The 22,346-nt window shown below is 43.9% G+C and overlaps 1 protein-coding gene across 1 annotated transcript; it reads left to right on the forward strand.

The window, feature by feature from the left end:
* Positions 1-199: 199 nt before the first annotated feature.
* Positions 200-10,151, forward strand: LOC143933769 (interferon-inducible GTPase 5-like). Its single transcript, XM_077456766.1, has 2 exons — positions 200-317; positions 5,992-10,151. Exon 2 carries the CDS (start codon positions 6,007-6,009, stop codon positions 7,213-7,215), a length of 1,209 nt encoding a protein of 402 aa, XP_077312892.1. The 5' UTR covers positions 200-317; positions 5,992-6,006; the 3' UTR covers positions 7,216-10,151.
* Positions 10,152-22,346: the final 12,195 nt, after the last annotated feature.

Raw genomic sequence — 22,346 nt, forward strand, 5'->3', positions numbered from 1 at the left:
GTGCAGTAGACAGTAGTAGTAGTTCCAAAACATCCGGGATGCCAAGGTTCGCCATCACTGCTTTAGGGCTTGCATCTGCTTTCTAAGGAAACACAGTAATAACAGCAGATCACTGTACTGCACACACGTCTCAGCCTCTCCCTAAAAGGGGGCCCCCCTCCCCCTCCCTCTGACAACCTGCACAAGTCCCGCCCCCTTTGTGAGCTCACACCCGGTTTCCTATATTAGGAAAATGAAACTCAGATTGCAGCTCAAGCAGAGTGAATGAGACGGAAGTGCAAGAGGGCAGAACAAAAAAAAAAGCACAATATCCTCAGGTATGAGTTTTATGGTTATGAGGGTTTTATCATTAGCATGCTCTTTAAATACCATATTAAGTGGTCCTTGTCTAGAACTCTCTGATCCCCCCCCCCCCCCCCCCGTATTGAATTGTATTGTATTTGTTCTGTCAAACTGTCAAATGTTGTAAAGCACTGCGTAAACTGTCAGCATTATATAAATCCTGTATAATAATAATAATAATAACTGCCAGCAAAAATATTTGTATAGCCATTACCATCCGCTCAGCTGTTAACTGTTATTTGCAATAGGAAAATGACAGTTACACGGGTCTAAGCAGAAGGGGAAAGTGACAACTTTCCGCACAAAGTATAAGAGCGAAGGAAGCGCTTCTTCCATGTAGATAGTCAGCTCTTGTTGAACTTGTATAGGAGGCAACTAGCAGAGGGGCGGATTTACTAAAACTGGAGAGCGCAAAAGCTGGTGCAGCTCTGCATAGAAACCAATCAGGTTCCAGGTTTCATTGTCACAGCTTTATCGAACAAGCTGAAGTTAGAAGCTGATTGGCTACTACCATGCACAGCTGCAGCAGATTTTGCACTCTTCAGTTTTAGACCCCTTTGACACTGGGGCGTTTTTTCAGGCGCTTTAGCGTTAAAAAAAGCGCCTGTAAAGCGCTTGAAAAAAGCCTCATCTGCAATCCCAATGTAAAAGCCCAAGTGCTTTAAGAGCCCTTTCACAAAGTCAGCGCCCGAAAAACGCTTGTAAAGCACCGCTTAAACTAGCAGCGCTTTACCAGCGTTTTTGCGAGCGTTATTGGGGCGCTTTTAACCCCTGCTAGTTTCTAAATAAAGGGTTAAAAGCGCTCCACAAAGTGTTGCTGCCAATAGCGCTTTTCAGGTGCTTTTTCAGGCGCTTTTCAGGCGTTTTGCAGGCGCTCCCCATTGATTTCAATGGGAAGGGGCGCTTTAGGAGCGGTGTTTTCACCACTCCAAAAGCGCTGCAAAGAAGCTGCTTGCAGGACTTTTTTTGACGCCCTGCCAGCGCAGCGCCTCAGTGTGAAAGCACTCGGGCTTTCACATTGGGATTGCAGTTGCGGCTTCTTTCAGGTGCTTTACAGTCGCTTTTTTTAAAGCTAAAGAGCCTGAAAAACGCCCCAGTGTGATAGGGATCTCAGTGTGAAAGCACTCGGGCTTTTACATTGGGATTGCAGTTGCGGCTTCTTCCAAGCGCTTTACAGGCGCTTTTTTTTTTTAACACTAAAGCGCCTGTTAAAACGCCCCAGTGTGAAAGGGGTCTTAGTTTACTGCTTCAGCCCCGGAAGGATTTTTCCCCCTTCCTGACTAGAGCACTTTTTGCGATTAAGCACTGCGTCGCTTTAACTGACAATTGCGCAGTCGTGCAACATGGCTCCCAAACAGAATTGATGTCCTTTTTTTTTCCCCACAAACAGAGCTTTCTTTTGATGGTATTTGATCACCTCTGCGTTTTTTTTGCGCTATAAACAAAAAAAATAAACAATTAAACACATTCAATTTGTTTTTTAAACAATTAAAAAACAAATGAAAAACACAAAAAAATATTAAAACAAAACCGCAATATTTTTTACTTTTTGCTGTAATAAATACGCCCCAAAAATATATATATAAAAAAACAATTTTTTTCCTCAGTTTAGGCCGATATGTATTCTACATGGTTTTGGTAAAAAAAAAAAAAAAATCACAATAAGCGCATATTGATTGGTTTACACAAAAGTTATCGCGTCTACAAAATAGGGTATACTGTAGATTTATAGCATTTTATATATATTTTTTTTTATTAATAATGGCGGTGAGCTGCAATTTTTATCATGACTGCAACATTATGGTGCACAGATCAGACACTTTTGACACTATTTTGGGACCATTTTCAGGTCCCAAAATTTATACAGCAATCAGTGCTATAAAAATGTACTGATTACTGTGCAAATGGCACTGGCAGGGAAGGGGTTAAACACTAGAGAGTGATCAAGGGGTTAAGTGTGTCATAGGGAGTGATTCTAACTGTGGGGGGGATGAGCTTCCACTCACATGATAGCTATCAATGCTCCCTATGACAAGGAGCAATGATCTCTGTCATGTCACTGGGCAGGATGGGGAAATGCCTTGTTTACATGAGCATCTCCTTGTTTTGTGGCTCCGTGACACGATTGCTAGGAGACCGGCGGGCATCAAGTCCGTGAGCACTGTCGCGCTGTACGTGACGGACACGCACTAGGCCTGCCAATTAATGGGGACGTACAGGTGCGCTCAATTGCCCACCGCTGCCATTGTGCCGACGTATATCGTTGTACGGCAGTCGGCAAGTGGTTAGAGTGGTAATTAAACTCACTTGGTGCCTTATCTGCATTCAATTAACCTCAGAACCCGTGTAATTCATATGTGTTCGGGTTTAAAAGGATGAAGTGAGATCCCTAATAATGCCGTCACTGACTGTAGGTCCCCCGATGATTAGAGACTTTGATGTAAGGAAATTCGTGTGAGGAACCTCTGATCTAAGGGGGGACTCTGATTCAGGGGAAGAATTTTTATAGGGATTCTGATCCAAAGGAGTCTCTAATAGGGACCCTGATGTAAGGGGGGACTGATGGGGACTGTGATGTAAGGGCAGACTTGAACGGAATCTTGAATGAAAGGGGCACTCTCATGGTGACCCTCGTGTAAGGAGAAACTCTGATGGGGACCTTGATGTAAGGGGAAGATTATGTTGGGGACCCTAATGTAAGGGAGGGCTCTGATGCAAGGGAAGACTTTTTTTGGGAAGTCTGAGGTAAGAGGGAACTTTGATGGGGACACTGATGTAAGGGAATGCTTTAATGGGATCTTGGATGAAAGGGTGCTCTGATGGGGACCCTGATGTAAGGGGAATCTCTGATGGGGACCCTGATGTAAGGGCAGTCTCTGATGGGGACCTTGATGTAAGGGGGGTCTCTGATGGGGACCCTGATGTAAGGGGAGTCTCTGATGGGGACCCTGATGTAAGGGGAGTCTCTGATGGGGACCCTGATGTAAGGGGAGTCTCTGATGGGGACCCTGATGTAAGGGGAGTCTCTGATGGGGACCCTGATGTAAGGGGGGTCTCCGATGGGGACCCTGATGTAAGGGGAGTCTCCGATGGGGACCCTGATGTAAGGGGGGTCTCTGATGGGGACCATGATGTAAGGGGGGGTCTCTGATGGGGACCCTGATGTAAGGGGGGTCTCTGATGGGGACCATGATGTAAGGGGGGTCTCTGATGGGGACCCTGATGTAAGGGGAGACTCTGTTGGGACTCTAATGTAAGAGAGGTCTCTGAATTGAGGGAGGCACTGAAAGTAACTGATTTAAGAAAATTTTAATGGGGACTCTGATGTAAGGGAAGACTATCATGGGGATTGTGATGCTAGGGAGTCTCTAATGGGGTCTCTGATGTAAAGGGGGACTCTGATGTAAGGGCAGACCTCAATGGGAACTTTGATGAAAAGGGGGGCTCTGATGGGGACATGGATGTAAAGGGGGAACTTAGAGGGGCTAAAGTTTAGGTTCAAGTAAAAATTTACTTATTTGTTTACAAAACTGATTATTTTTTGCCCCTTGAATATTTGTAAAATATACAGTATCTCACAAAAGTAAGTACACCCCTCACATTTTTGTAAATATTTTATTCTATCTTTTCATGTGACAACACTGAAGAAATGACACATTGCTACAATGTAAAGTAGTGAGTGTACAGCTTATATAACAGTGTAAATTTGCTGTTCCCTCAAAATAACTCAACACACAGCCATTAATGTCTAAACCGCTGGCAACAAAAGTGAGTACACCCCTAAGTGAAAATGTCCAAATTGGGCCCAAAGTTTCAATATTTTGTGTGACCACCATTATTTTCCAGCACTGCCTTAACCCTCTTGGGCATGGAGGTCACCAGAGCTTCACAGGTTGCCACTGGAGTCCTCTTCCCCTCCTCCATGACGACATCACAGAGCTGGTGGATGTTAGAGACATTGCGCTCCTCCACCTTCCATTTGAGGATGTCCCACAGATGCTCAATAGGGTTTAGGTCTAGAGACATGCTTGGCCAGTCCATCACCTTTACCCTCAGCTTCTTTAGCAAGGCAGTGTTCATCTTGGAGGTGTGTTTGGGGTCGTTATCATGTTGGAATACTGCCCTGTGGCCCAGTCTCTGAATGGAGAGGATCATGCTCTGCTTCAGTATGTCACAGTACATGTTGGTATTCATGGTTCCCTCAATGAACTGTAGCTCCCAGTGCCGGCAGCACTCACGCAGCCCCAGACCATGACATTCTCACCACCATGCTTTACTGTAGGCAAGACACACTTGTACTCCTCACCTGGTTGCCGCCACACACGCTTGTCACGATCTGAACTAAATACAATTATCTTGTTCTCATCAGACCACAGGACATGGTTCCAGTAATCCATGTCCTTAGTCTGCTTGTCTTCAGCAAACTGCAGGCTTTCTTTTGCATCATCTTTAGAAGAGGCTTCCTTCTGGGACGACAGCCATGCAGACCAATTTGATGCAGTGTGCGGCGTATGGTCTGAGCACTGACAGGCTGACCCCCCCACCCCTTCAACCTCTGCAGCAATGCTGACAGCACTCATAGGTCTATTTCCCAAAGACAACCTCTGGACGATGAGCACCCATCAGTAATATGTTACAGTACATCAGTGCCTCCTATCAGTGCCCATCTGTGCCGCTCATCTGTGCCCCCTATCGGTGCATATCAGTGCCACATATTAGTGCCCATCAGTGCCCCCTTATTGGTGCCCATCAGTGCCGCCTTATCAGTGCCCGTCAGTGCAGCCCCATCAGTAGCCATTAGTGAAGGAAAAAACTTACTTATTTATACGTTTTGTAACTTAAACAAAAAAAAATGTCTGTATTTTTTTTTTTTTTTGTTTAGCAGAAAACTAAAATCACAGAGGTGACCACCAAAAGAAAGCTCTATTTGTGGGAACACAATGATAAAAATTTAGTTTTAGTACAGTGTTGCAACTGTCATTCAAAGTGTGACAGCACTGAAAATTGATCTGGGCAGGAAGGTGTATACGGTAAGTGCCCGGTATTAAAGTGGTTAAAGTAGTTGTAAACCCTTACAAACCACTTTGACCTACAGGTAAGCCTATATTAAGGCTTACCTGTAGGTCCAAGAAATATCTCCTAAACCTACACGGTTTAGGAGGTATTTGCCAAAATACAGGCACCGCTGTCTACGGCACATGCGGCGTAGACAGCACTGAGCGTGCCGCTGTCAACGGCGATATGCCGCGAATGGCGGCTCCCGTGCGCATGCGCGGGAGTGACTTAACCGCAGCTTCGTCGAATGACAGCGGCGGAGCAGCGAGACCCATTGAGAAGACGGATGCTCCAGACTACAGGGGACAGCGGTGACTTCGCTGGCTCCTGTGTCAGGTAAGTGACACATAATGGACTACTATATGATGCACAGTAGTCCATTATGCTTTACCTTTGCAGGGAATCAAAGAGGAAGTAAACCCATCAGGGTTTGCTTCCGCTTTAAGAATAGTTTAGTATTAGCCTTTACTTCCACTTTAACGCGTTAAAGCTTATATAAGATTTTAGTGATTGTGTTTATGTAAACTTTAAATGTTACTTTGAAAAATATATTTTTTTATAAAATAACTTTTTATTTATTTATTTTTTATTTAGAATAAATAAAATTGAATGGATTCCAAAGAACTAAATTATGCCTTGCCTAAAAACCAACTGCAGGAGATGCAAATGGCCTTTGAAAATGGGGATTTTATACAAGCTGCTGAAAACATCAAGAAATCCATTATAGGAATCAATGACATCCCGTTGAATATTGCGGTTACTGGAGAATCGGGCTCCGGTAAGTCCACTTTTATCAACGTCATCCGCGGTCTAGGGGATGAGGATGAAGGTTCTGCAAAGACTGGAGTCGTTGAGACAACAGTGGTGGCCACACCTTACTCACATCCCCATCATAGAAATGTGAAATACTGGGACCTTCCAGGCATAGGGACGACACGTTTTGAACCAAATAAATATCTGGATTTAGTTAAGCTGACTCAGTTTGATTTCTTTCTCATCATCGCATCAGAGCGCTTTAGAGATTGTCACATTCAATTAGCCCGGGCCATCAACAGCATGGGCAAGAAGTTTTACTTTGTCAGAAGTAAAATTGATGCTGATTTGAGCGCCTTCAGAAGACAAAGAAAGAGCAACTACAACGAGGAACAAATACTCAGGGAAATTCGAAACAACTGCATTAAGGGACTCCATGATGGAGGAATCATGTGTCCTCGAGTCTTCCTTCTTTCGTGCTTGGAGCTGGAAAAATATGACTTCTACCTCATGCAGAAAACTTTTGAGAATGAGCTTCCAGGTCACAAGAGGCATGTGTTCCTTCTATCCTTACCCAACATCTACTTCCAAGCCCTGGAGAGTAAAAGAGATGCTTTAAGAAACCAGATATGGAAACATGCTCTTGCCTCGGCAGGAAAAGCCTCAATCCCAATTCCGGGATTCTCGGCTGATAACGATATTGACCTCTTGGTAAACACTATGAAGGAATACAAGGAAGCTTTTGGACTGGATGAAATATCTCTTAACTGTCTGGCTAAGACGTTTGATAAGGACATCCATGACTTGAGGTCCGTGATTAAACACAAGCTGGTCTTGAAGGAAATTACACATGACCTGGTTGTCAACTTGTTGAAAAGACGAGAACTGACTGCAGCGGCACTCATGGTAACGGATTATGCAGCTGGGACAGTACCTCTGTTAGGAAGCATGGCTGCTGGAGTGGTGGCCTTTGGTACAGCATATTGGTTGCTTTATAGCTTCCTGAAAGACATTGCTGAAGATGCCGGGAGAGTCCTTTCAAGGGCATTGGAGAATACTATTTAACATGGACCTGATGCTGCTGAAACATTTTGCTTCTTAATCGGCTTATGAAATTATCTAATACAGTGGTCATCAACCCTGTCCTCAGGGCCCACTAACAGGCCAGGTTTGCAATATAACTGAAATACATCACAGGTGATATCATTTGCTGCTCAGTGATTGCAGTTTTCTAGTCTGCATCTCACCAAGGTAATATATAAAACCTGCCCTGTTAGTGGGCCCTGAGGACAGGGTTGATGACCACTGATCTAATATACATTATTTTCAAATATATATATATTTTTATAATTACTGAAGGACTGAATCATGGCTGGGGGTGAAGCCTATTGTGTCTATTTAAAAATATCCATTCATATGTCTACAGCTGCCTACCTCCAAACATCTACTGCCCGTCTTAGCAAACCCTACTATCTTTATCATCCATCAAAATGTTCCATTATGTTATTTGCAAAAAATTGCTATTTTCATAATTACTCCTTATGATAGGGACACTGGGGATGACTCTTTAATAAGGTTCAATCCCAGGGTTATCCAAGCTGGCTAAACAAAGGGTCTATTTACTGTCCTTCAGACATTAGTGGGACTGGAGTAGGGCCAGTGATAGTAGGAAATTCCCAGGCATCCAGTGGGAGTAAACAATACCCTATCTTTGTGTCAGTGGGAGGACTAGTGTCCCATCTTTGGTGCTAGTTGGATGACTAGTGTCCCATCTTTGGTGTCAGTGGGAGAACTAGTGTCCCATCTTTGGTGCTAGTTGGAGGACTAGTGTCCCATCTTTGGTGTCAGTGGGAGGACTAGTGTCCCATCTTTGGTGTCAGTGGGAGGACTAGTGTCCCATCTTTGGTGCTAGTTGGAGGACTAGTGTCCCATCTTTGGTGTCAGTGGGAGGATTAGTGTCCCATCTTTGGTGCTAGTTGGATGACTAGTGTCCTATCTTTGGTGTCAGTGAGAGGACTAGTGTCCCATCTTTGGTGCTAGTTGGATGATTAGTGTCCTATCTTTGGTGTCAGTGGAAGTAAAAGTGCCCTATTGTTAGTGTTAATTGGAGGAATAATGGTCCATCATTGAATTCTGCCCCATCCTTGGTGTCAGTGGGAGGAATTGTGCCCTTTGGTTGGTATCAGCCGGAGGAATAATGGACCATTCTTGATACTGTACCAATGGAAGTAATTATGCCCCATCTTTGCCATCAGTGAGAGCAATTGTACCCTTTTTATGGTGTCACCATAGGAGGAAAAATGCTCCATTGTTGGTGTCAGCAACAGGAAGTATGGCCCATTGTTGTTGTCATGGGATTGAATAGTGCCCCAAGGGCTGGTTAAGGCAAGCAAAGGGTCGCATACAGCCTCCGGGTGGCAGTTTGGAGACCACTGGTCTAGCCTATGATGTTTGTTTTTAGGTTATCTGTTCATATCTCTATACTGGTCTACCTCCCACTCTCCATTCTCCATCTTAACAAAGTCTTCCTTTATTGTCCATTGAAGAACACAGAAATTCTGAGAATTCTTATGCCGTGTACACAGGAGCGGAATGTCCGACAGAAAAAGCTTTTCATTGTATATACCGATCGTGTATATGCTCCATCTGACTTTTTACGTTGAAAATTCTGACAGACCTAGAAATAGAACATGTTCTAAATATTTCCGATGGAAAAAAATTCCTATCGAGAAAACCGCTCGTCTGTATGCTGTTCCGTTGGACCAAAAACGACTCATGCTCTGAAGCAAGAACGAGATGGAAGCTATTGGCAACTGGCTATTGAACTTCTTTTCTAGTCCCGTCGTACGTGTTGTACGTCTCCGCGTTCTTGACGGTCAGACTTTGGTGGGATCGTGTGTACGCAAGACAGTTTCAGCGGAATTCCGTCTTAACGCTGTCAGAAAAACCTTCAGAGTTTATTCTGACTGGAAAACTGGTCGTGTGTACGGGGCATAAGATTGTCAGGCTATACTGCTGCCTACAGGAGACATTGGACACTCCAACAGTCTAAAGCTGGCCATACACTCATGGATATGTGGCTGGTTCAGCAGAGATTGGATGAATTTTGATTAGTATGTATCAGTCCCCACCTAACAGAAGCTGATTGTTTGATCAACTTCAATCAGACGGACATGTTGGAAAATTTCCCTGGATGAGCAGCTGCAGCCAATCAGATACAGCTGCTGATCAGTGCAGTGCAAGCCTCTGCCAGAATACAATGCCCTGGAATGGGGGATTCCTCCATCCATCTCATTTGGGTGGATGAAGGAATCTGATAGTTTTTATCCATTTAATAGGATCATAAAAAAAAAAACAACGGCTAGCTTAAGAATTCTGAGAATTCCTGTGTTCCTTAACCACTTGTCCAGCACTCCTCTCCTACATGTAAAAATCATATTTTGTTTGCTAGAAAATTACTTAGAACCCCCCATACATATATATATATATATATATATATATATATATATATTTTTTAGCAGAGACCCTGGGGAATAAAATGGCGGTCATTGCAACTTTTTTTGTCACAGCAGTTTTTTTAAATGCAATTTTTTTTTTTTGGGGGGGGGAAACACACTTTTATGAATCAAAAAAACCCAGTAAAGTTAGCCCAATGTTTTTTTGTATAACGTGACAGATGATGATACCCCGAGTAAATAGATACCAAACATGTCACGCTTTAAAATTGCGCACACTTGTGGTATGACGCCAAACTTCAGTACTTAAAAATCTCCATAGGTGTCGCTTTTGTTCCTATTACAAGGAATGCAAACATCCCTTGTAATAGGAATGCTGCATGACAGGTCCTCTTTATGGAGAGATGTGGGGTCTGAAAAAAAAAAAAAAAATTAACGATCCCAGCCTTTCCTGCTGAGTCCTGGGCTTTGTTTACTTCCAGCAGCCCGGGCGTGATGTCATAGCATTGCGCCTGAGCCTCCGAGGTGTCATAGAGATTGCCGGGACCATCTGTCCCTTGAAAATCTCTATGGCTAACTTCTGCCGGTGGTGGATTCCTTCTCCGGTTTGTCAGTCGTACAGTCGACCTGGGAGAAGCACCGGAGGGCAACATTGGAGGGGGGTGAGACGTTCCCTCCTGCTGCCTGTAAGAATGATTGTTCTTACGTTGCAGGGAATCACTGGCGGAAAACAATTATATCTGAATGATGCCTGCAGCTGCAGGCATCATTCAGATAGCCCCACTGGTTGGGAAGAGGTTAGTGGAGGCCAAGAAAAAAAATTAACAGAAAGTACAAAATTGTATTTGCTTTATGGTCCATTGAGAGACACAGGAATTCTTTAATTCTGAGATCGTTGGAGAGTCTGGTGTCTCCTGTAGGCGGCAGTATAACCCGACAGTCTAAGCTTTCCCAGATCTCCTGTGTCCATCAATGGACTCTAAGAAAAGTACAACAATCTTATTATTTTCTGTTGCAGATTCTTCCCAGCAGAATTCTAATTCATACCATTCTGTTTTCAATAATATATTTATGCCAACTAACAACTAAAAGAGAAGCTCCAGGCTCCCCCACCAAAAAATGAAAAGTCAGCAGCTACAAATACTGTAGCTGCTGACTTTTAACCACTTCAGCCAGTGAAGGATTTACCCCCTTCCTGACAAGAGCATTTTTTGCAATTCTGTACTGCGTCGATTTATGTGACAATTGCGCAGTCGTGCGACGCTGTACCCAAACAAAAAATTGATGTTGTTTTTTCCTCACAAATAGATCTTTCTTTTGGTGATATTTGATCACCTCTGCGGTTTTTATTTTTTGCGCTATTAACAAAATAAAGCGACAATTTTGAAAAAAAGCCATATTTTTTACTTTTTGCTATAATAAATATCCCCCCCAAAAAAATATATATGTATATAAAAATTTCTTCCACAGTTTAGTTTGCATAAAAGTTATACCGCCTACAAACTAGGGTTTAGATTTATGGCATTTCTATTATGTTTTTTTTTTTATTCTTTACTAGTAATGGCGGCGATCTGCGATTTTTATCGTGACTGCGACATTATGGCGGACACATCGGACACTTTTGACACTATTTTGGGACCATTGTCATTTAGACAGCGATCAGTGCTACAAATAGTCACTGATTACTGTATAAATGACACTGGCAAGGAAGGGGGTTAAACACTAGGGGGCGATCAAGGGGTTAAGTGTGTCCCTAAGGAGTGATTCTAACTTGGGGGGGGGGGGGGGTGGTGGGCTCACAACAACATGACAGAGATCACTGCTCCCGATGTGGGTGGGGGGGGGGAGCAATAGATCCCTGTCATGTTGCTAGGCAAAATAGGTAAATCATACCTTCCAACTGTCCCTGATTTAAAGGGACTCTCCCTGATTTGGAACAAAGTCCCTCTTTCCTCCTCATTTTTCCCTCATTTTGGTCTTATCTATATACCTGTATCATAAATACACTACTTATCTACCAAAAGGGGTTTCATAGTGTTAAACCTTTGTCCAAGTTCTAAATTGTTGTGTTCGTACATATCTAAAGCCAATATAAGGAATTGTAGTGGTAAAAAAAAAAAAAAAAGCATTTGTGGGTTTAACCAATCATTTTTGCATATAAATTCTCCTTGTTAGGGGGTGTGGCAGGGGGTGTGGTTCTATGAATACATACTTTTGCTTATAAGGGTCCCTCATTCCCATCTCAGAAAGTTGGGAGGTATGGGGAAATGCCTTGTTTACATAGGCAGCTCCCCATTCTGTCTCTCCTCGCCACAAATTACGGGCCACCAGCAAACATCGAGTTTGTGGGCCCCGCGGCATGATCCATTTGCTGGCCTCTGCCATTCTGCCGCCATATATGTGTTTGCGGTGGTCGGCAAGTGGTTAATATTAAGGCACTTACCTGTCCAGACATCCAGTGGCTGATTCTTCGATCTGTTATCGGGTGCTGGCACCGCCATCTTGACTAAGGGAGACCTGCAGAGAAGCCTTGAATGGGCAGTCTTCTGGGACCTGTGAAGTGTCACAAAAACCTGTGGGGGGGGGTGTTAAACTTCCAGGTATCCACTCCCCCCAAAAGGTGACAAATGTGTCACCAGAGTCACCTTTTGGGTAGAGCTCCGCTTTTAGATGCATATAGCATTGTTCGGGAAATCCTCAGCCTTATACAAAAAACAGAGGGTCAAGATGGGCGCTCAAGAAGAAGGTGTTAAAGAACCGACTGCCATGATTATGAAAGTACAAAAAAACAACAACTTTATTATAGATAACAAAAATATACAGCAATAATGTTGAGTGGCCACTTTTGACCCTGTTTTTTTGTATACAGTTGAATTATACTGGTATAGTCATACCTTCCAGCTTTTTGAGATGGGAATGTGGAACACCTATCAGCAAAAGTATGCAGGCATTGGATACGCCCCCTTAACCACTTCCCGACCAGCGCACGACGATGTACGTCGACAGAATGGCACGGGCAGGCATATTGGCGTACATGTACGTCCAATATTCGTTGCCGCCGTGCCATCGGGAGCGCACCGGCGGCGGCGCGCCCCCGCGCTGGTCGGGACCCCCGTGAGTCCGGTCGCGGGACCCGCGGACTCGATCGCCGCGGGCATCCCCGCGATCGTCTCACGGAGCGGCCGAATGGAGGAAATGCTGTATAAACAACATTTTTCCATTCTGCCTAGCAACTAGTGACGCTGATCTCTGCTCCATGTGATTGGAGCAGAGATCAGTGTACACTAAATGAAAGCCCAACCCCCCCACAGTTAGTAACACACCCCTAGGAACACTTAACCCCTACACTGCCACCCACTGGTTAACCCTTTCACTGCCAGTGTCATTTACACAGGAATCACTGCATTTATATAGCAGTGATTACTGTATAAATGACAATGGTCCCAAAAATGTGTCAAAAATGTCCGATGGGTCCCCCACAATGTCGCAGTCACAATAAAAATCGCAGATCGCCGCCATTACTAGTAAAAAAAAAAATAATAAAAAATTATTAATAAAAATGCTATAAAACTATCCCTATTTTGTAAACGCTATAACTTTTGCGCAAACCAATCAATAATCGCTTATTGCGATTTTTTTTAACCAAAAATATGTAGAAGAATACGTATCGGCCTAAACTGAGAGAAAAAAATGTTTTTTTATATATTTTTGGGGGATATTTATTATTACAAAAAGTAAAAAATAATGCGTTTTTTTCAAAATTATCGCTCTATTTTTGTTTATAGCGCAAAAAATAAAAACCGCAGGGGTGATCAAATACCACCAAAAGAAAGCTCTATTTGTGGGAAAAAAAGGACGTTAATTTTGTTTGGGAGCCACGTCGCACGACCGCACAATTGTCAGTTAAAGCGACGCAGTGCCGAATCGCAAAAAGTGGTCTGGTCTTTGATCAGCAAATTGGTCCGGTCTGAAAGTGGTTAAAGGAGAATTGTAAAAAAAAACAAGATTGGTTAAACCCACAAGTGCTTTTTTTTTACCACTACTATTCCTTTATATTGGCTTTTGGAACTTACAAATGCAGCAATTTAGAAATCCGATGAAAGCTTAAGCGCTGGGAAATCCCTTTTGATAGATAAAAAGTGCATTTTATATACAGCTACCGCCGGCGTAAAACACGCACCCCAAGTTTAGAAGGTAGTTTTAAGGGAAAAAAACTTTTAGGAGGGAAGTTTAAGGAAAAAAAAACTTACATTTAAATGCCCATCAATGTAGCCTTATCAGTGTCATTTGCAGCCTTGTCCATCATTGCAGCCTTGTCAGTTTAATTCTCAGCCTTGCCTTTTAAAAATGGTGCCGCCGAGATACAGAGCCGGATGTCCTGTGTATCTCGGCGGCGCTCGGTAGTTCTCAACGGCTTTCGGCCACCTTCAGCCATTCTCGGCGGCTTTCGGCCGTTCTAGGCAGCTTTCGCCCGCCTTCGGCCCTTTTCGGCGGCTTTTGGCCGTTCTCAGCGGTTTTCGGCTGCCTTCTGCCATTCTCGGCAGCTTTCGCCCGCCTTCGGCCATCCTCAGAGGCTTTCAGCTGTTCTCGGCAGCTTTCAGCCGCCTTCGGCCCTTCGCGGCGGCTTTCGGCCATTCTTATGCCGCGTACACACGGGCGGACTGTATGGCGTACTTAGTCCGTCTAAACACATTTCAGCGGACAGTCCGCTCGTGTGTGGGCTTCAGCGGACTTTTTCAGCGTGCAGTCCGGCGTACTAAGAATTTCGGATTTTTCGAAATTCTGTCCGTCGTACTTTGGTTTCAGTGGACAATCCGCTCGTCAGTATGCTAGTTCGACGGACTAATAATGTACACGTCATCGCGCAAGCTTTCGTCGGACTGTTTGGGTATCCGTGTGTGGTCAAGTCCGTTCAGTGGAAAGTATGACAGACTGTCCGACGGATTGTATGACAGACTAAGTACGCCATACAGTCCGCTCGTGTGTATGCGGCATTAGCGGTTTTCAGCTGCCTTCGGCCGTTCTCGGCCGAAGGCAGCTGAAAGCCGCCCGAAGCTCACAATCAGCGGGGGATCCGCGTATAACATGTGATTTCCTCCTGATTTGAAGGGGAAAAAAGTGCGCGTTATACGCCGATAAATAAGGTATATAGATCAGACCAAATGGGACAAGTGAGGAGGAATGAGGGACTGGAAATCAGGGACGGTTGGGAGCTATGGTATAGGACCCCACCTTTTTTGATTCAGATGAGTCGGTGAATCAACCGCAGAGGAACGTAAAACCATATACAGTATAGTGCCATTGATTCCCTGATTTGGTTTTTATGGTTTTAAATCCTCAGCCTTGCTTATTCTGGTATTACTAGCATTGTTATATAAAGGAAGGTGATTTTATATTAACACATTTACACTCGGGAGCTAATTTTTTTACATAGAATATTGCATACAGGTGGTTAGTGTTTTTACTGATGTACTTTTCAAACTGCATGTACCGGACACTACTTGTATTAAATCTATATTAATAACATCTTTGCATTACTATGTCTTTATGACCTAAGTTATTACCCCATCCCCAGCCCCCTTTTCAGACAACTCAGTTAGGAGAAGTACGACCAAACTTCTATGGGTCGCGAGAGCGCATTTAGTTCTGAACTCCTGTCACCTAGATTCAGTTGGCAGCAGGCTAAAGTCTGCTATTGACTGACATCACAGAGCTGGTCCAAATGCTGCAGGGAGCCCTACAATACTGTTGGGATCTGCCAAGATGCCTAACCAGCAGTTGGTTCAGCCCAGCGTTGCCAACCTACCAGATTGAAATTTACTGGCACGACACCCAACATTTACTGGCAAAGCCAAATATTTACTGCCATTTTACAAAATTACAGTTTTAAGTGCAAATTTCAGTATTTAGGCTACAAACAAGTACACTATCTGAATAGCAATGCGATTTAAGGTAGATATTAAAGGTAAAAAAAACATATTTCTGTTATTTTCAATATAAAAATAGTCCAACACTTTTTCTTCACCATCACCTCTTGCCCCCCTCACCTCCTGCCACCTCCTCCTGTCAGCTCCTGCCACCACCAGCCCCTGCCACCACGCCACCTCCTACCACCACCAGCCCCCTCCACCTCCTGTCACCACTGTCACCTGCCACCACCAGCCCCTGCCACCACATTACCTCCTGCCACCACCGTCACCTCCTGCAACCACCAGCCCCCTCCTGCTTCTGCCACCACCGTCACCTCCTGCAACCACCAGCCCCCTCCAGCTTCTGCCACCACCGTCACCTCCTGCCACCACTGTCAGGAGGGAGTTTGAATGTGGCAGGCAGCACTAATTCCCCATCTGGCTTAGGTGACCGTGAAAGCAACACTTGACCTATATTTCTGTACTGAGCTACTCCAGTCTGCAGATAATATACTCATGTATTCCAGAATTGCAGATTAGGAAATAATTAAAATATTTGCCTAGATTTGGAAACCTTTCAACTCTTGCCATATGTTGAGCACATAATATATGAATGAAGGTCTCACTTACTTACATACACACAGTAGAAGGCCTGCCGCCACTCAGGTCTCTCTCACAGCTTCCCAGTCTGCTCTCTCCTCCACATCACGAGGCTCCCCAGTCTGCCCGCTCGGCTCATGCCTGTTTATAGGCTGCCGGCGGTGTTGGCGCAAAAAAGCGCTTAGATCATAGGCTGTATGGTGGCGGACTGGCTGTCGCTGGGCAGACTCAGTCGGGGCTCGGAGGCTGTGCGGGAGACTCGGCGGCGGCTCAAGATTCGGATCTTCTCTGGGATTTCCAGAATTGCACATGCTCAGTTCTGACCCAAGACGATCGCCACCGTTTTTACTGGCACTTTTCCCTTACTACGGGCTTTCACGGGCACCAGAAAAAAGCCTTTTTTTAATGGGCTGCCCGCGAATATACGGGCGGTTGGCAACACTGGTTCAGCCTCTCCGCGCACTGCTGAGAATCTGAGGCAGCTGCTTCCCCCCCCCCCTCCCCTCCCAACACAGTACAGCACTCCAGTGAGTAGGGTTGCACTGATACTAGTATCGGTGCTGACACCGAGTATTTGCACAAGTATCGGTACTCGTGCAAATGCACTGATACCTGAAACTGATACTTTCAGGCTCGGTTCTTTGAGCTGTCAGTGGGTTTCTCCTGTCTACAGCTGAAGTGTTAAAGAAGTCCGGTAATTGGAACTGTTAAAAAAAAAAAGCTGAAACACTAAAATAAAAAGAAACATTGTTTCTTTTTGAATCTTTCTGTCTCTTCATCTGCAGATCAAAGGGATGAATAAATGTTCCTTTGTTTAACCCCTTATAAACTATTAATTTACTCTAATCAGCCTTAATTAACTCCCTATTCTCTATTTCTTCACATTTTTTATTTGTTTTTTGATCACGTCTATTATTTAAATGAGAAACAATTAAACTTTTTTTTGTTTGCTTTGTTAGTGAATATGTTTACACATATATATTAACATATATTTACATATTTCACATTGAAAAAGCGCAAAATTAAAAAAAAAAATCTATTTAATTTGTAAATAACTTTTCAATGCTTTGTACCATTGCTGACAGCTGAAGTGAAAAGAAAACAGTTGCGGTAGGTATTGGTAATTGGTATCGGCGAGTACTAAAAATAAAGTATCGGTACTTGTACTTGTAAAGAAAAATGTTACCGAAGCATCCCTACCAGTGAGCAGTGTAGGGACAGAGCCCAGAGTGGTGACAGACAGTGTGCTCAGAGTGGACTGGAGAACTGAGAGATCCATGGTCTTTGAGCACTCGGTTCTTGGTAGAGAGCCAAAGGGGAACAGATGCAAAATCGGATCAATGCTCCATCCACCTAGGTGAGTTGAACTGCTTCCTGCCTGCCAACCGTCATATGACATCCCTGAATTTGTGCAGTAATATCTGAATGATGCCTGCAGTTACAGACATCATCCAAATATCTTCTTTTTCAGCCAGAGATTCCCTACACCATAAGAATGATCAGAATGTTCAGCCGCTTGATCGTTCTTATGGGAGGTGAGAGGGGACATCCCCTCCCCCCTCCCGCCGCCCTCCTTGCAGATCCTCTCCAGTTCTGGCAGGTTGGATGGTAAACGTTGGTGGACAGCCATTTTTAGGTCTCTCCAGAGATGCTCAATTGGGTTTAAGTCAGGGATCTAGCTGGGCCATTCAAGAACCCATCTGTTGTAAATCCACTCCTTCATTTTTTTAGCTGTGTGCTTAGGGTCATTGTCTTGTTGGAAGGTAAACCAGTCTGAGGTCCTGAGCACTATGGAGAAGGTTTTCGTCCAGGATATCCTTGTACTTGGCTGCATTCATCTTTCCCTCGATTGCAACCAGTCGTCCTGTCCCTACAGCTGAAAAACACCCCCACAGCTTGATGCTGCCACCACCATGCTTCACTGTTGGGACTGTATTGGACAGGTGATGAGCAGTGCCTGGTTTTCTCCACACATACTGCTTAGAATTAAGGCCAAAAGGTTCTATATTGGTCTCATCAGACCAGAGAATCTTATTTATCACCATCTTGGAGTCCATCAGGTGTTTTTTTTGTTTTGTTTTTTTAGCAAACTCCATGCGGGCTTTCACGTGTCTTGCACTGAGGAGAGGCTTCTGTCGGGCCACTCTGCCATAAAGCCCAGACTGGTGGAGGGCTGCAGTGATGGTTGACTTTCTACAACTTTCTCTCATCTCCCGACTGCATCTCTGGAGCTCAACCACAGTGATCTTTGGGTTCTTCTTTACCTCTCTCACCAAGGCTCTTCTCCCCCGATAGCTCAGTTTGGCCAGACGGCCAGCTCTAGGAAGGGTTTTGGTCCTCCCAAACATCTTCCATTTAAGTATTATGGAGGCCACTGTGCTCTTAGGAACCTTAAGTGCAGCAGACATTTTTTTGTAACCTTGGCCAGATCTGTGCTTTGCCACAATTCTGTCTCTGAGCTCTTCAGGCAGTTCCTTTTGACCTCATGATTCTCATTTGCTCTGACATGCACTGTGAGCTGTAAGGTCTAATATAGACAGGTGTGTGGCTTTCCTAATCAAGTCCAATCAGTATAATCAAACACAGCTGGACTCAAATGAAGGTGTAGAACCATCTCAAGGATGATCAGAAGAAATGGACAGCACCTGAGTTAAATATAAAGTGTCACAGCAAAGGGTCTGAATACTTAGGGCCGTGTGATATTTAAGTTTTTTTTTTTTTTTTTTTTTTTTACCAAGATCTGCAACAAAAATGTCAACAATTCTGCGTTTTCCTGTAAATATGGGGTGCTGTGTGTACATTAATGAGGGGAAAAAAATGAACTTAAATGATTTTAGCAAAGGGCTGCAATGTAACAAAGAGTGAAAAATGTCTGAATACTTTCCATCCCCACTGTGTATGTGTGTGTCTGTGTGTGTGTCTGTGTGTGTGTATATATATATATATATATATATATATTACACAGGCGGTCCCCTACTTACAAACATCCAACTTACAAACGACTCCTACTTACAAACGGAAGGAGACAACAGGAAGTAAGGGGAAATCTTCTCCTAGGAAGGGAAAATTCACTCCTGTAAGAGTTAATATAGGAAAAAGGTGTCTCCACTGATGCTTTATCACCAGCCCATGTTTCCCTTAGGCTGCTTTCACACTGGGGCGGGAGCAGCGTCGGCGGTAAAGCGCCGCTATTTTTAGCGGCGCTTTACCGTCGTTTTAGCGGCGGTGTGCGGGCGCTAGCGGGGTGGTTTTAACCCCCGCTAGCGGCCGAAAAGGGGTTAAACCCGCCCGCAAAGCGCCGCTGCAGCGGCGCTTTGCCGGCGGTATTGCCGCGGTGTCCCATTGATTTCAATGGGTAGGAGCGGTATAGGAGCGGTGAATACACCGCTCCTTCACCGCTCCAAAGATGCGGCTAGCAGGACTTTTTTCACCGTCCTGCCAGCGCATCGCTCCAGTGTGAAAGCCCTCCGGCTTTCACACTGGAGTTAAAGGGGCCGGTTTTTTTCAGGCGTTACACAGGCGCTATTTTTAGCGCTGTAACGCCTGAATACCGCCCCAGTGTGAAAGCAGCCTAACAGCCCAAAAATCCAGTTGTCATTGGGACAGAAAGTGAGGTGAAATATTCTGAACAAGGGCACAGACAGCAAAACAAATGTTACAGGGGTGATAACCCTTCTGTATGTTATACAAAAATCTTAAAAATAGATTACACTTGAAAAATGGACCTGTTCCGACTTACAAACAGATTCAACTTAAGAACAAACCTACAGACCTGATCTTGTTTGTAACCCGGCGACCGCCTGTATATAAAGCCCTATGTGCAGGGGCGGACTGACCATTGGGCCACTTGGGCACTGCCGAGGGCCCCCGTGCCACTAGGGGGCCCATTATGGTTGCCAGCCTCAGTATAACCAGGGAAAGTATGTAAAAATCTGTGTTGTTTTTTTTTTTTACATCTGTCTCTGAAATGTCCCTTACCGACATCCTTTTGGTCTAAAAATCCCAAGATTATAGCTGCCCCACCTCTCCAGTACCTTCTCAGCCAATAGAAACATGTCTTTGTATACTGTGTGATTGTATACTGTGTGTGTGTGTGTTTGTGTATACTTACTGTGTGGCCCCATAATGGCTGATTGCCCGGGGGCCCCATAATCTCCTATTGCCCGGGGGCCCCATGCGTTGTCAGTCCGCCCCTGCCTATGTGCTTTCATATCTGCCTTCTATGTATATATATATATATATATATATATATATATATATATATATACTAAAAAATTGGCCTTGTGCGCATGGCACAGCCAGTACCCCTAGGGATGTTTAGATATACCAAGCCGTAAAAGAGTATAGTAAAGTAAATTTATTAATCAAAAAAAGTATATTACATGCGTATAAAAAACATATAGCGGCAATACATAACAGGTTGCTGAGCCAGTTATTAATTGTGTAAGCAATAAACTTGCGACTTAAGTAGCTTTAGAGAAAAATGCCGACATGTTTCGGACCGACCGTCCTTTTTCATAGGCATATATTTTGTCTCATGTGTACATAACGTCTAAAAGTATAAATGTAACTGAATTAGTACAGTGAAATATATATCAAAACGTGCAAAAAGCTTGCAAAAGAGTTGTACAAACTAATACATAGATGTATAATACATACCAGCCAAGCCTTTGTACCAATGAGAACCAGCAGGGGGTGCAACTTCGATACTGTTAATAATTACCACAATGTATAGAGCTGTACCTGGTGTCAAATGAGCTGCTTTGCTCCAGTAATATAAATGTTGAGCCAATGGTGTCCAGAACTGCTGTGGTAACAAGGTCTCAACCGGGAAGGTATAGAGATGACCTAACCCAGTATAACACCAGCATGATGTAAAGCAGCATTGGTATATTGTCTAAATAACAGGGACAGTATGAGAGTAATAAGTGTACTGAGACAAATTGTCCATAAAAAGCGTAAATGAGTATACATATAATGCAGTAATGGCTCACCAAGTAGTCCAGAGTAGAGGTCGACCGATATGGGTTTTTCTCTGGCCGATGCCGATATTTAGAAATCATGGTGGCCGATAGCCGATATATAATGCCAATTTTTTTGGGCCGATATGTTAGGCCGATTTTATTTTATTTTATTTATTTATTTTTAATCCCCCTTGATCTAACACACCTTTCCCACTGGGGTGTTTTTTAAGGCGCTTTTGGGCTAAAAATAGCGCCTGTAAAGTGCCTGCAAAATGGCTCCCCTGCAGTCTGTGTGAAAGACAGAGTGCTTTCACACTGAGGCGATGCGCTGGCAGGATCTTAAAAAAAAAAGTCCTCCAAGCAGCACGTTTGGAGTGGTGTATACCGCTCCTCCACCACTCCTGCCCATTGATATGAATGGGCACCATTGCCGAAAGCGGTGCTTCATGGGCGCATTTAACCTCTTCCTTGGCCGCTAGCTGGGTTATATGTGCCCCACTAGCAGCCAAATAGCACCGCTAAAATGATGGTAAAGCGCCGCTAAAACTTGCGTTTTACCATCAACGCCTGCCCGCTCCAGTGTGAAAGCAGCCTTCATTAGTGATACAGAAAATTTCTTACACTTAAACATTTATTAAACAAAACAAACCTCCAATCAGTTTACTTGTATGTATGATCTAGATTAAAAAAAAAAAAAAAAAACCTATATATTAAATAAAAACGGGTAGTCAAAACTTTTAGACAAAAAAAAAAAAAATGGACTAACTTTACTGTTTTTATTTTATTTTTATTTTTTAAATGGTGTATTTTTTTTCCCAAAAAAATGCATTTGAAAGACCTCTGTGCAAATGCCGTGTGACATAAAATATTGCAACAACCGCTATTTTATTCCCTAGGATCTCTGCTAAAAAAAAATATATATAATTTTTGGGGGTCTAAGTGATTTTCTGGCAGAAAATACAGGATTTTTACTTGTAAGCAACAAGTGTAAGAAAAGTATTTAAATGGTTAAACTGAGAACTTCTACACAGAGATGACTTCATTCATTCAGTGTAAACATTGTAACATTTGGTTCTTTTCTTGGCAGTCTGCCCAGAGAGGAGGAAAGTGTTGCTATGACAACTCAGCAACTCACACTGACTTCTTAGGGCCGGTTCACACAGCGAGCCGCGGCGAGGCGTCTCCGACTTACCTCGCCGCGACTTGCGGGGAGCTCAGCGGCGACTTGCAGAGGACTTCTGCATAGAAGTCAATGCAAGTCGCCCCCG

Source organism: Lithobates pipiens, unplaced genomic scaffold (genome assembly GCF_037356315.1).
Source record: "Lithobates pipiens isolate NorthernLeopardFrog02 unplaced genomic scaffold, aLitPip1_a1.2 Scaffold_27, whole genome shotgun sequence".
Taxonomy (NCBI): Eukaryota; Metazoa; Chordata; class Amphibia; order Anura; family Ranidae; genus Lithobates; species Lithobates pipiens.

What these genes read in the sequence shown, in the direction of transcription:
- LOC143933769 (XM_077456766.1), top strand. Translation starts at nt 6,007, where the DNA reads ATGGATTCCAAAGAACTAAATTATGCCTTGCCTAAAAACCAACTGCAG.